The sequence below is a fragment of the Scyliorhinus torazame genome, chromosome 17, assembly GCF_047496885.1.
Source record: "Scyliorhinus torazame isolate Kashiwa2021f chromosome 17, sScyTor2.1, whole genome shotgun sequence".
NCBI classification, from domain to species: Eukaryota; Metazoa; Chordata; class Chondrichthyes; order Carcharhiniformes; family Scyliorhinidae; genus Scyliorhinus; species Scyliorhinus torazame.
This window is the reverse complement of record NC_092723.1, coordinates 164,084,993-164,099,018: the sequence shown is the minus strand read 5'-3', so window position 1 is coordinate 164,099,018 and position 14,026 is coordinate 164,084,993. Positions and strand designations below refer to the sequence as shown.

At 50.5% G+C, this 14,026-nt stretch overlaps 1 protein-coding gene and 1 long non-coding RNA gene across 2 annotated transcripts in view; one reads left to right on the top strand and one right to left on the bottom strand.

Moving 5' to 3' along the window:
* The window catches only part of fam20cb (FAM20C golgi associated secretory pathway kinase b), a 138,234-nt gene extending 135,924 nt beyond the window's left edge, over positions 1–2,310 (bottom strand). The window contains exon 1 of the mRNA XM_072481556.1: positions 1,025–2,310. Within this exon, the coding sequence (XP_072337657.1) occupies positions 1,025–1,548 (524 nt within the window). The 5' untranslated portion in view covers positions 1,549–2,310. The remainder of the gene's footprint in view (positions 1–1,024) is intronic.
* The window catches only part of LOC140394357 (uncharacterized), a 154,403-nt gene that overhangs the window by 60,595 nt on the left and 79,782 nt on the right, over positions 1–14,026 (top strand). The window lies entirely within an intron of this gene.

The following is a 14,026-nucleotide window of genomic DNA, read 5'->3' as shown; positions in this document are numbered from 1 at the left end:
TCATTCTGTCTGTGAATCTCTCCCTCACCCCCTATGTCTGTCTGTGAACCTCCCCCTCACCCCCTCATATCTGACACTCTCTCCCCTCACTCTCTCTATGTCTCTCCCTCTTCCTCTCTCTGTCACTCTCCCCCTCACTCTCTGCCTCTCTCCCTCCACCCCTCACTGTCTGTAAATCTCCCCCTCACCCCCCTTATGTTTTACGCTCTCTCCCCTCACTGTCTCCCTCTTCCTCTCTCTGTCACTCTTCCCCTCACTTTCTCTCTCCCCCCCATTCCCCCACTCTGTGAATTCCCCCTTCACCCCCTCATGTCTATCACTCCCCTCCCTCTTACCCTCTGTCTGTGAATCCCCCTCACCCCCCTCATGTCTATCACTCCCCTCCATCTTACCCTCTGTCTGTGAATCCCCCTCATGTCTATCACTCCCCTCCCTCTTACCCTCTGTCTGTGAATCCCCCTCACCCCCCTCATGTCTATCACTCCCCTCCCTCTTACCCTCTGTCTGTGAATCCCCCTCACCCCCCTCATGTCTATCACTCCCCTCCCTCTTACTCTCTGTCTGTGAATCCCCCTCACCCCCCTCATGTCTATCACTCCCCTCCCTCTTACCCACCTCTCTCTCTCTCTCCGTCCGAGCACCAGTCTGGGTCCTGGCTGCTGTTGTCCCTGTCACTGGAAAACTGGCCCCGCTCCTCCTCCTCCCCCGGCGGCTGTGGGGTGGTCGGTGACCGGGGAGAGTGTGTGGGGTGGGGGGGGGTCGAGCTCCCCCTCACTCCTCCAGACCTGGACAGCACCCAGTGCTCAGAGAAGGATAAACAAACAGGGGCGGGAAACAACCCAAACAAAACAAAAAAACCCCAAAGAAAGCGGCTGAGTGTGGCAGGGGTTCGGTCTGCGCTCAAACCTCCCTGGGCTACACTCGGAGGCAGTGATTGAACTGGAGAAAGTATTGTTCAAAAGGCAGGATGGGGATGAAAGGGAGGAATGGGACACACACACATTAAAAATAAGAAATCTCTTACCAGTCGCGGGGGGCAGTGAATTTGGGGTTAAACTTGATGTCTGAGTGGATGTTGAAGAGGATTTCTCCCTGGTTGAGTGCGGGGATGGCGCTCTGGTAGAGCGGCTGTTTGAAGAGAGCGGATAGTTTGGAGGAGTGAGGGGCAGCTCCCTCCCCGCCGGCTGCGATCAGCTTCTTGCCGTCCTCCCTGCCCCAGCCCGGGCCGCTTTCCGCCCCTCTGGCCGGGGGCCGGGGGCCGCTGCGGTTGGAGCCGGGAGCCTGCTGGCTGCTGAAGTCCTGCAGGATGCGGAGGGTGTGTTTGTTGGGCCAGGCGGCATCTCCTCCCGGAGGCTTCCCCCAGCCCGGCTCGGCCGCGGCCAGCAGCCCGCTGTCCCGCTGCTGACAGGGGCAGGCGGGCGCTGCCCCAGCCCCGGCCCCGGCCCCGGCTCTCCTCTCCAGCCGGGGCAGCAGGTCCATCAGGATGTGCATGGTGCAGGCGATCAGGAACACCATGACGATCAGCAGCCGGAACCTGCGGAGCAGCATCTTCGCCGGGCAACGGAGAGAGAGGTGGCAAGCCGAGGGTTTGCAAAGTGAAGGAGGGAAGGAAAAATAATGCAAAAAAAAATAGAGGAAGAAAAAGTCCCGAGGCGAACCGATTAAAACAACTGCAATCAAACTGTGTGATTTGCCAGAACCCGCAGTCAGCTGCTCTCCATCCTCAGACTTGCCGCTTCCCAGATGCGGAAAAATGCATCTATTTGCTGCAGTGTGTGTGTCTGTGTTGGGTGTGTTTGCCTTCTCTTGTCCTTAGCCTTTCATTGACTCAGAAAAAAACCCAGACACAACAGTCTTCCCCAAAGAAAAACATGTATCACCAAAAAAACACCAAGACGAAGTGGCTGGCGGCTCCTCTGCAATGGTCGACTGTCCCCACATCTACTCCACACCAGCACACACACACACACACAGTCTTCCTCCTCTGCCCCCCTCTCTCTCAGCCGGGAGTGCTCAGGGTTCCCTCCTCCAGCAAGGGGCGAGCACCCCACACTCCCTGCTCGCTCTCTGGGTCTGTCTTCACAGCGAAGAGAGAGGCGTGGGGCTGTGTGCTTGCTGTAGGATCAGAGTGAGTGAAAGCCTTGCAAAACTCTCTCCCTGTCTCTCTCTCTCTCTCTCTCTCAGTGTCTCTGTCTCCAGGCTGGGAGGTTCAAGCCAGCCAGATGTGCAAATGTTTTATTTAACCCCCCCCCTCCCCTTATCGAAAGCAGGAAAGAGTCACGTTGGGCGGAGGGGAGGCGTTCTCCACCTCGCCAACCGATGACAGCCTCAATCCCTCCTTCCCATCCCAGATCCCAGGCACTCGCATCCCTTCCGGCTTCCAATCAGAGTGAAGGGGAGGCTTTTAATTCACCTCCCCCCCCCCCCCCCCCCCAAAAGAAAATGCGAGAGAAACAAACACGAAATGTACAACATGAAGAGAGAGAGTCAGGGAAGGTAGACACGAGGAGATCCAGAGATAGCGACAGATAGAGGAAGCAAAGACAGAAGGAGATAGTGAGAGCGACAGAGACAGGTAGACGGAGGGGAGGGGGTGGGGGAGACAAACAGAAAGAGACAAGGCGGATAAAAGGAGACAGAGACGGAAGAAGAGAGACCGAAAAGAGGGAGAGGAGCAGACAAGCAGAGAGACAGACAGACACAGTGAGACTTTCACAATCACCGCCGGTGGAGCGTCTCTCCTTGTTCCTGTCTGATTCCAAACAGCCCCACTCCCAGAGACAACCCCGCCAGCAGCCAGACGTTATTTTCCCTGTCAGAACAGATCAACAGGAATCTGCCATTTACATGTATCTAGCTGAAACCAGGATAGCAAATGCAGTATCTGGGAGCAGCATAACCCACACGGGCGGAAAGCGCCCAGCATGATCTCTCTGCATGGACTGAGGTTTTTTTTTAACATTTGAAAGCGGGTTGATTTTTATTATTATTTTACAAATACAAAGACCGGGTCAACATCGGAGTCTCGATTCTGTGTTCAGGCGAGGGCTGGCGGAGCGTTTCAAACAACCCAGGCAACTTTTCCAACGAATTGGGCTTTCTGGTTGCTATTTGTGGAAACTATTTAGCTTCAGCTTTTTGGGGAGTGAGTGTAAAATGCTGAGGGGGTGGAGAGAGAGATGGTGTTGGAGAATTAACAGCAGCAATACATCTGTCCGTAAAGGGCGTGGGCAGAGACAACCCCCTTCAGAATCAGGCCGGTTAGTGTCTAATGGGTGACCATTAGACGTTGGCAAGACAAGAGTTAACATTGGGTTCTGTAATAAAACATAGCTTGCGGGAAATGCTCAGCAAAACAGGCAGCATCTGTGGAGAGAGTAGCAGAGTTAACGCTTCAGATTGATCGATGGATAAGCTAAAATAGTATTTTGCTTATGTTCTAGGCGGGTGTCTCCACCCTCCCTTCCCAGTGTGTTCATTTCGTCACTGTTGAGACCTGCCAGTCTGAGCTCATCCCGTCCCCTCACTCTCTTGACATTTCAAGAGATGCACACATGATTATATTCCAGTGACAACGAGAGGCACTTAGCCCTAAGTGTATTTCTTGTTCCGATGACAGAACATTGTAGTTTACAAAGTTTTAATAGAAAAGTGAGGGTATTTGTTAAAATCGCTGGGCATCCCTTCGGCTGAAGGATTTGTCATCTGCACAATGTTAACAGGGACTATTGAGAATTGTTTTTAATTATGTCTCAAGCGAGAAGGCGTCGAGGCACTTTATTCCGCTCGATGAGCTCTTTCATGGCTCAAGAGTTCGGGCTTGGGAGCCTCTGTTGGTTGGTCCCGGGGAGAGGATCGGGGCAAGGCGATGGTCCCTCGCTTTACAAACGACCCACGTCTTGGCTGGTGGTAAAGGAAAGGCACAGGAACATCCACCACTTTGGGGCTGTCCGCGCTTTTCCCATGAGAACATTTCCAAACATTTCCCGGCCCCGCCACCCACCTCCAGCGCTTTGGGAACGCACCATTGTGATGTCATTACACGTATCAAACCAATCGGCTTCTTCATTCTTTGCATAAATTTACGATGAACCAACCAATTTCTCAGCGCCTGCATACATTATCCACATGGCACCGCCCAGCTTTCCCCTGAAAGTCGCTGAATCTTCCGGTCCCGCCCGTCGCGGGGGCGGAGAATTCGACGAACCAGCGCGATACCTCCCCCGCCCCCCTCCCCCGTCCTCCCAAGTAACAGCAAAATACTGCAGATGCTGGTAATCTGACATTTTTTTAAAAGCACAAAAAATGTTAAACTCAGCAGGTCTGTCATTTTCTGTTTTGTTTTAACTCCGTCCTCCCTTTCCGACCGGTATAGACACGCCGGGCCGAGTGGCCTCCGCCAGTGCCCCGAATCTTTCAGTGATTCTACCACTCCAGCCATTTCGTAAAGAGAGCGCAGCCTGCCCAACAGCATCCACATAATTTAACCAAGCAGGAGGAAAGTTTAATAATAATAATAACCTTTTATTGTCACAAGTATGAAGTTACTGTGAAAAGCCCCTAGTCACCACATTCCGGCGCCTGTTCGGGGAGGCTGGTACGGGAATTGAACCCGTGCTGCTGGCCTTGTTCGGCATCACAAACCAGCTGTCTAGCCCACTGAGCTAAACCAGCCCTCTCATTATTTTGTTTTACCAGGACAATTGTTGTTTATTGGGGACTGTAAGAGTTCAAAGGAGCATCATACCTCATTGTCCAGACCGCTCTGTGAGCGAGCAATAAATCCCCCTCCTCTCTGCCACACTGACAAGCAGCCTGAAAGCAATTTCCAAAGTTGCAGGTAACGGCGATTAATACATGGTACAGGAGACAATAAATCTCCAGTAATAATTAACCTCTTGGGCGTGCAGTTGAACAAGATGGGTTTTCAAGAATTCTCCAGTCTCTGTTTAAAATAGCCCCTGTAGATGTTATTTCTGAATGCATGTATAAAAGGCAAGATCGCTATTGTCTCAGCATCTCCCAGGAGGATGGGAAAGGATCTGTAGAATCCCTACAGTGCAGAAGGAGGCCATTTGGCCCATTGAGTCTGCAACAACTCTCTGAAAGAGCACTCTTCCTAGGCTCAACCCCTTGAAATCTCAGAACCCCACCTAACCTTTGAACACGGAGTTAAATTTAGCATGAACAATCAACCTAATGTACACATCTTTGGGCTGTGGGAGGAAACTGGAGCACCCGGAGAAAACCCACGCAGACACGGGGGAAAAGTGCAGACTCCGCACAGACAGTGACCCAAGGCCGGAATTGAACCTGGGCCACTGGCACTGTGAGGCAGCAGTACTAACATGTTAACACCATGCCACCCATCATAGAGTTTCCCAGCACAGAGAGAGGCCCTTCGGTCCATCGTGTTTATGCCAGCCATCAAGCACATATCTATTCTAATCCCATATTCAAGGACCTGATCAATAGCCTTGTATGCTATGGCGTTTCAAATGCTCATCTAAATGCTTCTTAAATGTTGTGAAGGTTTCTGGACTTACATTTTTGGTGGCCTTCTGCCCTTTTCTCTCTTTGGAGGGCACCCCCTCATGCCCCAACCTCTGGTGAGGTGACGGTCTGCCCCAAATGATATCAAATCCCGCCCCCAATACATCAAACTCCACCCCTAATGAGTCAGCACCGTAGCACAGTGGTTAGCTCTGTTGCTTAACAGCTTTAGGGTCCCAGGTTCGATTCCTGGCTTGGGTCACTGTCTGTGTGGAGGCTGGACGTTCTCCCCGTGATTGTGTGGATTTCCTCCGGGTGCTCCGGTTTCCTCCCACAAGTCCCAAAAGATGTGCTGTTAGGTAAATTGGACATTCTGAATTCTCCCTCTGTGTACCCGAACACAGTTCGGAATGTGGCGACAAGGGGCTTTTCACAGTAACTTCATTGCAGTGTTATTGTAAGCCTACTTGTGACAATAAAGATTGTTAATGCCGTCAATGAAATAGTGAGGGCAAACAGCATCTGCGGAGAATGACCAGTGGACATTAACCGTTTGTACCTCTCTCTCTAGGTGCTGACTGACCGGCTCAGTATGTGCAGCATCTTGTGTTTTTAACTTCAATTTTGCAGCAAGTACAAGACTTTGTTTGAACTTTTAAAGTATTTTGTTGATGTCTGAGATACAATTATATGATCCCATTATGTACAGTGGTGTCAGTTGGAGTTCTGGTACCTCTCAGCCAGCGCACGTTCATCCCTTCCTCTGGTTGACCTTAACATCACTGGGGTTTGGGGGGGGGGGGCTTGCTGCAGATGGACTAGATTGTCATGGTGTGAGCTGGGGTGGGGGGTTACTGCTGATTAAATATAATGGAGGTTGGTGTGTGTGTGTGTGGGGGGCGGGGGCGGGGGGGGGGGGGGGGCGCCAGCACATGGAAGGTTGGTTAAAAAGTTCCATCCGAGGCCCTGCTTTTCAAACTGCGCCTTTCCAGTATAAACTCCCAGAATTGTTCAATTTTACAAAGAAAAAATGTTGAGACCGAGAACTATGTAATGTCCCCGAACCCCGTTTTAAAAAAAATCAATCCCAATGTTAATTATTAATAACAATTTTCGATTTATTTTTGGGCGGGCGTGGGAGGGGGGCATGTTATTTCTTTCGGCTGTTTGGCTTCGGAAACCAGAAACACTTTGGAGTTTGGATTGTCTGTAAAACTGAACAAAACAGCGGGTCCCAGTTAAAACCATTGGGTGGTTTTAACGTGGAACGGACTCGGGAAGTGCAAATTCTTTGCGGGGAGGGAAAGAACAGCGCATCTATTGCGGGTAAAAATGACCGCCCAGCAACATGAAGAGTGGTTGAGTAGATTTGCGAGCAGGGCAGCACTCAGGAAGCTTTTCTTTGGGGATTTGTTGACCAATTCTCAAAGTTTCCAGACATCGGGACCTTTTGCAGTGAATTTCCTGGCTTGCTGCAGATGGACTAGATTGTCATGGTGTGTGCTGGGGTGGGGGGTTACTGCTGATTAATTATAATGGGGGTTGTGTGTGTGTGTGTGGGGGGGGGATGCTAGCGTGGGTTGACAGGAGGAGGAGGCGTTGCTGATCCGGGTTATGGCCACAGGGCGCTGAACTTGGGCTCAAGCACTGATATTGTAGATAAACACACACCAGAGGCGGTCTTACACTCACCGCAGCCACCTCTGAGTATGCCCCCGCCCCCCATTTGCCAGGGCCCCGCGACGCAGCACTTGGTGCTTCATGGTAAGCCCGCCTCTGAGGCAGCGAGTTCCAGATTCCCACCACCACCTGGGACCTTTTCTCAAATCCCCTCTAAATCTCCTGCCCTTTATTTTAATGCCCCCCCCCTCCCCTCTGGTTACTGACCCCTCTGCTGAGGGGTAATGTTTCTTACTATCTACCCAATGCCCTTCATAGCTTTGTACCCCTCCATCGAGCCCAGCCATAAGACAGAGGAGCAGAATTAGGCCACTCGGCCCATCGAGACTGCTCCGCCATTCAATCATTGCTGATAATTTCTCATCCCCATTCTCCTGCCTTCCCTGCTCTAAGGAGAACAACCCCAGCCGAACCAGACTCTCTGCATAGCTGCAACGCTCTAGCCCAGGCAACATCCTGGTGAATCTCCTCTGCACCCTCTCTAGTGCGATCACATCCTCCTTTTGTGTCTCTCTCCCTGTACTTAATTTGTATGACACTTTATCAAACCCTTTTTAGAATGAATTACTTTGGAGATTCAGTAACGTTATGTGGGTGAATTTAGCCATCTTATTTATGAGCTCAGTCTGGGTGTTTGGCAGCTTAACCGTGCAAGGAGGATAATAGGGGAGGCCATTTAGTCCCTCAAGCCCATTCTGCCGTTCAACCAGCTCATGACTGATCCATGGAGCATTTTAACTCCATTTACCCACTGATGCTTCCTATCCCTTAAAACCATTACCGAACGAAAATCTCTCGGATTCAAGTTTTCAAAATTTCAATGGACTCCCAGCTTTTTGGAGAAGATAGTTCCACTACCCTTTCTGTGAAGAAGTGCATCCTGACATCACCCACATATGGTCTAGCCCTATTTCAAGGCTCTGACCCTTCTCGTCTCCCCGCCCCACCCCTATCCTCCCCTGTGCCTGCCTATCGTTTAACCATCTTGAACATCTCTGTTTAGTTAATCACTCCTTAATCTTCTGGAACCAAAGGAGTGCAAGCCAGGTTTAGTCAAACTGTCCACATAAGTTAAACTTTTCAGGTCCAGGATCATTCCACACTGCCCAAAATCCAAGACAAATATATTATTCCTGAGGGGTCAGTGCAAAGTGTTCAAATGGGATTTATTGCATGGGGTTAATTTATCAATACTTTAAATCTTCAATAGATTGGAATTTCTGCAGACATATCTCTCATGGTCTTATTAACATGAGATTATGGCTGGAATTTTACACGAGGAGGACGCCGCCATCCCACTTGACCGAAAATTCAGAGCTGGGCCTGCCTCTACTTGGCTGCGTCATGCAGCAGTGCTTCAACAGCCATTGGGTAGTTAATTGGCTGAGGCGGGAATTCCTCCAGCACCTGGGAGGAAGTCCTGACTCCAAGAACTGCCCACCAATCAAATAGCTGGCAGTTCTCTAGTCCCAGCAGCGCCATTGGGAACGGTGGCCACCTCTGGTACTACATGTAGTCCCTATTGACGAGAAACGAGGGAACCAGACATGCAGACTGGTCCAGAGTTTTGCCGGGGCCAGCCTAACAGCCCCCAGTTAGGTCCAGCTTCGGCATAGAACAAAGGATGAAGAACAAGGAACATTACAGCACAGGAACAGGCCCTTCGGCCCACCAAGCCTGCACCGATCCAGATTCCTTATTTAGACAGACTTCTTATTGCCCAAACGGTCTGTATCCCTCTATTCCTCACCTGTTCATATGTCTATCAAGATACATTTTAAATGTTACTATCGTGCCTGCCTCCACCACCTCCACTGCCAACATGTTTCAGGCACCCACCAACCTCTGCATGAAAACCTGTCCCCGCACCGCACATCTCCCCTAAACTTTCCCTCACTCACCTTGAACCTGTGTCCCTTTGTAATTGAGTCTTCAACCCTGGGAAAAATATTCTGACTATTCACCCTGTCTATAACTCTCGTAATCTTGTAGACCTCAACCAGGTCTCCCCTCAGTCTCCATCTTTCCAACAAAAACAATCCAAGTTTATTCAACCTCTACTCTCCTTTTTTTTTTCTTCTTTTTTTTTTCCTTTTTTTTCCTTTTTCTTTTTTTAAATTTTCTTTTTTTTCTTCTTTTTTAATCTCGAGGGGATGACAGGGAAGGTAGTGCAATGTTCCTCCTGCAGAATGTTTGAGGTGAGGGACGCCGTCAGTGTCCCTGCTGATTTCACAGTGGGAAGTGCACCCATCTCCAGCTCCTCAGAAACCGCGTTAGGGAACTGGAGCTGGAGTTGGATGAACTTCGGATCATTCGGGAGGCAGAGTTGGTCATAGATAGAAGCTTCAGGGATGTAGTTACTCCGAAGAACAAAGATAGATAGGTGATGGTGAGAGGGGCTGGGAGGAAGCAGTCAGTACAGGGATCCCCTGTGGCCGTTCCCCTTAGTAACAAGTATACCACTTTGGATACTGTTGGGGGGACAACTTACCAGGGTTAAGCCATGGGGTACAGGTCTCTGGCACAGAGTCTGTCCCTGTTGCTCAGAGGGGAAGGGGGAAGAGGAGTAGAGCATTAGTCATTGGAGACTCCATAGTTAGGGGGATAGATAGGAGATTCTGTGAGAATGAGAGAGACTCATGGTTGGTGTGTTGCCTCCAAGGTGCCAGGGTGCGTGATGTCTCGGATCGTGTTTTCGGGATCCTTAAGGGGGAGGGGGAGCAGCCCCAAGTCGTGGTCCACATAGGTACCAACGACATAGGTAGGAAAAGGGATGGGGATGTAAGGCAGGAATTCAGGGAGCTAGGGTGGAAACTTAGATCTAGGACAAACAGAGTTATTATCTCTGGGTTGTTACCTGTGCCACGTGATAGCAAGACGAGGAATAGGGAGAGAGAGGAGTTGAATACGTGGCTACAGGGATGGTGCAGGAGGGAGGGCTTCAGATTTCTGGATAATTGGGGCTCATTCTGGGGTCGGTGGGACCTCTACAAACAGGATGGTCTGCACCTGGACCAGAGGGGTACCAATATTCTGGGGGGGAAATTTGCTAATGCTCTTCGGGAGGGTATAAACTAGTTCAGCAGGGGCTTGGGAACCTGAATTGTAGCTCCAGTATACAGGAGGTTGAGAGTAGTGAGGTCATGAGTAGGGTTTCAAAGTTGCAGGAGTGTACCGGCAGGCAGGAAGATGGTTTAAAGTGTGTCTTCTTCAATGCCAGGAGCATCCGGAATAAGGTGGGTGAACTTGCGGCATGGGTTGGTACCTGGGACTTCGATGTTGTGGCCATTTCGGAGACATGGATAGAGCAGGGACAGAAATGGTTGTTGCAGGTGCCAGGATTTAGATATTTCAGTAAGCTCAGGGAAGGTGGTAAAAGAGGGGGAGGGGTGGCATTGTTAGTCAAGGACAGTATTACGGTGGCAGAAAGGACGTTTGATGAGGACTCGTCGATTGAGGTAGTATGGGCTGAGGATAGAAACAGGAAAGGAGAGGTCACCCTGTTCGGGGTTTTCTATAGGCCTCCGAAAAGCTCCAGAGATGTAGAGGAGAGGATTGCAAAGATGATTCTGGATAGGAGCGAAAGCAACAGGGTAGTTGTTATGGGGGACTTTAACTTTCCAAATATTGACTGGAAATGCTATAGTTCGAGTACATTAGATGGGTCAGTTTTTGTCCAATGTGTGCAGGAGGGTTTCCAGACACAGTATGTAGATAGGCCAACGAGAGGCGAGGCCGTATTGGATTTGGTACTGGGTAATGAACCAGGACAGGTGTTAGATTTGGAGGTAGGTGAGCACTTTGGTGATAGTGACCACAATTCGATTATGTTTACTTTAGTGATGGAAAGAGATAGGTATATACCGCAGGGCAAGAGTTATATCTGGGGGAAAGGCAATTATGACGCGATGAGGCAAGACTAAGGATACATCGGATGGAGAGGAAAACTGCAGGGGATGGGCACAATGGAAATGTGGAGCTTGTTCAAGGAACAGCAACTGCATGTCCTTGATAAGTATGCACCTGTCAGGCAGGGAGGAAGTGGTCGAGTGAGGGAACCGTGGTTTACTAAAGCAGTCAAAACACTTGTCAAGAGGAAGAAGGAGACTTATGTAAAGATGAGACATGAAGGTTCAGTTAGGGCGCTCGAGAGTTACAAGTTAGCTAGGACGGACCTAAAGAGAGAGCTAAGAAGAGCCAGGAGGGGACATGAGAAGTCTTTGGCAGGTAGGATCAAGGATAACCCTAAAGCTTTCTTCAGGTATGCCAGGAATAAAAGAATGACTAGGGTAAGAGTAGGGCCAGTCAAGGACAGTAGTGGGAAGTTGTGCTTGGAGTCCGAGGAGATAGGAGAGGTGCTAAATGAATATTTTTCGTCAGTATTCACACAGGAAAAAGACAATGTTGTCGAGGAGAATACTGAGATTCAGGCTACTAGACTAGAAGGGCTTGAGGTTCATAAGGAGGAGGTGTTAGCAATTCTGGAAAGTGTGAAAATAGATAAGTCATCTGGGCCGGATGGGATTTATCCTAGGATTCTCTGGGAAGGAGGAGATTGCTGAGCCTTTGGCCTTGATCTTTAAGTCATCTTTGTCTACAGGAATAGTGCCAGAAGACTGGAGGATAGCAAATGTTGTCCCCTTGTTCAAGAAGGGGAGTAGAGATAACCCCGGTAACTATAGACCAGTGAGCCTTACTTCTGTTGTGGGAAAAATCTTGGAAAGGTTAAAAAGAGATAGGATGTATAATCATCTGGAAAGGAATAATTTGATTAGAGATAGTCAACACGGTTTTGTGAAGGGTAGGACGTGCCTCACAAACCTTATAAAGTTCTTTGAGAAGGTGACCAAACAGGTGGATGAGGGTAAAGCAGTTAATGTGGTGTATATGGATTTCAGTAAAGCGTTTGATAAGGTTCCCCATGGCAGGCTACTGCAGAAAATACAGAGGCATGGGATTCAGGGTGATTTAGCAGTTTGGATCAGAAATTGGCTAGCTGGAAGAAGACAAAGGGTGGTGGTTGATGGGAAATGTTCAGATTGGATTACCACAAGGATCTGTTTTGGGGCAACTGCTGTTTGTCATTTTTATAAATGACCTGGAGGAGGGCGTAGAAGGATGGGTGAGTAAATTTGCAGATGACACTAAAGTCGGTGGAGTTGTGGACAGTGCGGAAGGATGTTACAAGTTACAGAGGGACATAGATAAGCTGCAGCACTGGGCTGAGAGGTGGCAAATAGAGTTTAATGCAGAAAAGTGTGAGGTGATTCATTTTGGAAGAAATAACAGGAAGACTGAGTACTGGGCTAATGGTAAGATTCTTGGCAGTGTGGATGAGCAGAGAGATCTCGGTGTCCATGTACATAGATCCCTGAAAGTTGCCACCCAGGTTGAAAGGGTTGTTAAGAAGGCGTACGGTGGGACTTCTGGTTGCGGCGATGTGGAGCATGTTTCGGCAGCTCCCGCGATAACGGACGTTCGGGCTCTCCAGAGGAGCCCCAACTGAACTTTTTTGATTTGATCCCATGTGGGAAGGTGCAGTAAGGTCCCCCCTTATGTTATATGGCCGAGATCAGCGGTGGAGCGGCGAGAAAAGAGGCACTCGAGCAGCGGCAAAAATGAGGGGAAAAAAGCAGGAGGGCGGAGATCCAGCAGCATGGGGGCCGGACCAGCAGGAGTTCCTTAAGCCAATGCTGTTGGCGATCAAGGGGCTGAAGGAGACCCAGAATACCCAGGCGGTGGAGCTTCGTGAGGTGAAGGATAAAATGAATGATAACGAGGACGAGATCCTGGGCCTGGCAGTAAAAATGGAGGCGCACGAGACGGTGCACAGGAGGTGGGCCGAGAGAATCGAGGTCCTGGTGAACAGGTCGAGGAGGAAGAATCTTCGGATTCTGGGTTTTGCCGAAGGATTGGAGGGAGCTGATGCTGGGGCGTATGTGAGTACGATGCTCCATTCACTGATGGGTGCGGAGGCCTCTCCGACCCCCCTGGAGCTGGAAGGGGCTTACCGGGTCGTGGCGAGGAGACACAAGGCTGATGAGCCGCCAAGGGCGATAGTGGCAAGGTTCCATCGCTTCGCGGATAAAGAAAGTGTGCTGAGATGGGCCAAGAAGGTGCGGAGCAGTAGATGGGAGAACGCGGTGATCCCAGTTTGCCAGGATTGGAGCGCGGAGGTGGCAAGGAGGAGAGCTGGCTTCAACCGGGCTAAGGCGGTGCTGCATAAAAAGAGTCAGGTTCGGCATGCTGCAGCCTGCGCGACTGTGGGTCACTTATCAGGACCGACACCATTATTTTGAAACGCCAGAAGAGGCTTGGACCTTTATTCAGACGGAAAAACTGGACTCGAACTGAGGGGATGTGGTTGTGGGGGGAGATGTTGGTTGTATATGGGGTTGGAAATAGGGGTAAAGAATACTTCATGGGTGGGATGATGGATGGGGATGTGGGTAGAGTTCTGGTTAAAATTCCTGTTTTCTTTTCTGTAGACGAGATGATGATGATGGGGAATGTGGGCGTCGGTGCTGGAGGGAGGTGAGACTCGGGGATGAGGGAACTGGGATAACGGCCGCAACAGGAGCCGCGCCACAGGGTCGGGGCTGGTTCAGGAAAGCGCGGGCTTTTTCCTGCGGCAAAAGGAGGGGGGGATGGAGGAAGGAAAGGAGGAGAGACTCCCACACGGGGGAGATCAACGGGAAGGTGGGGGAAGCCGGGGTTAGCAGAAGTCAGCTGACTCACGGAAGTAATATGGGGGGAGCAAAAGAGCTAGGTGTGGATCAAGCCGGGGAGGGGGCGGGGGGGGGGGGGGGGGGCGGGGGGGGGGGGAGTGGGGGGGATTTTAGGGTTGCTGCTG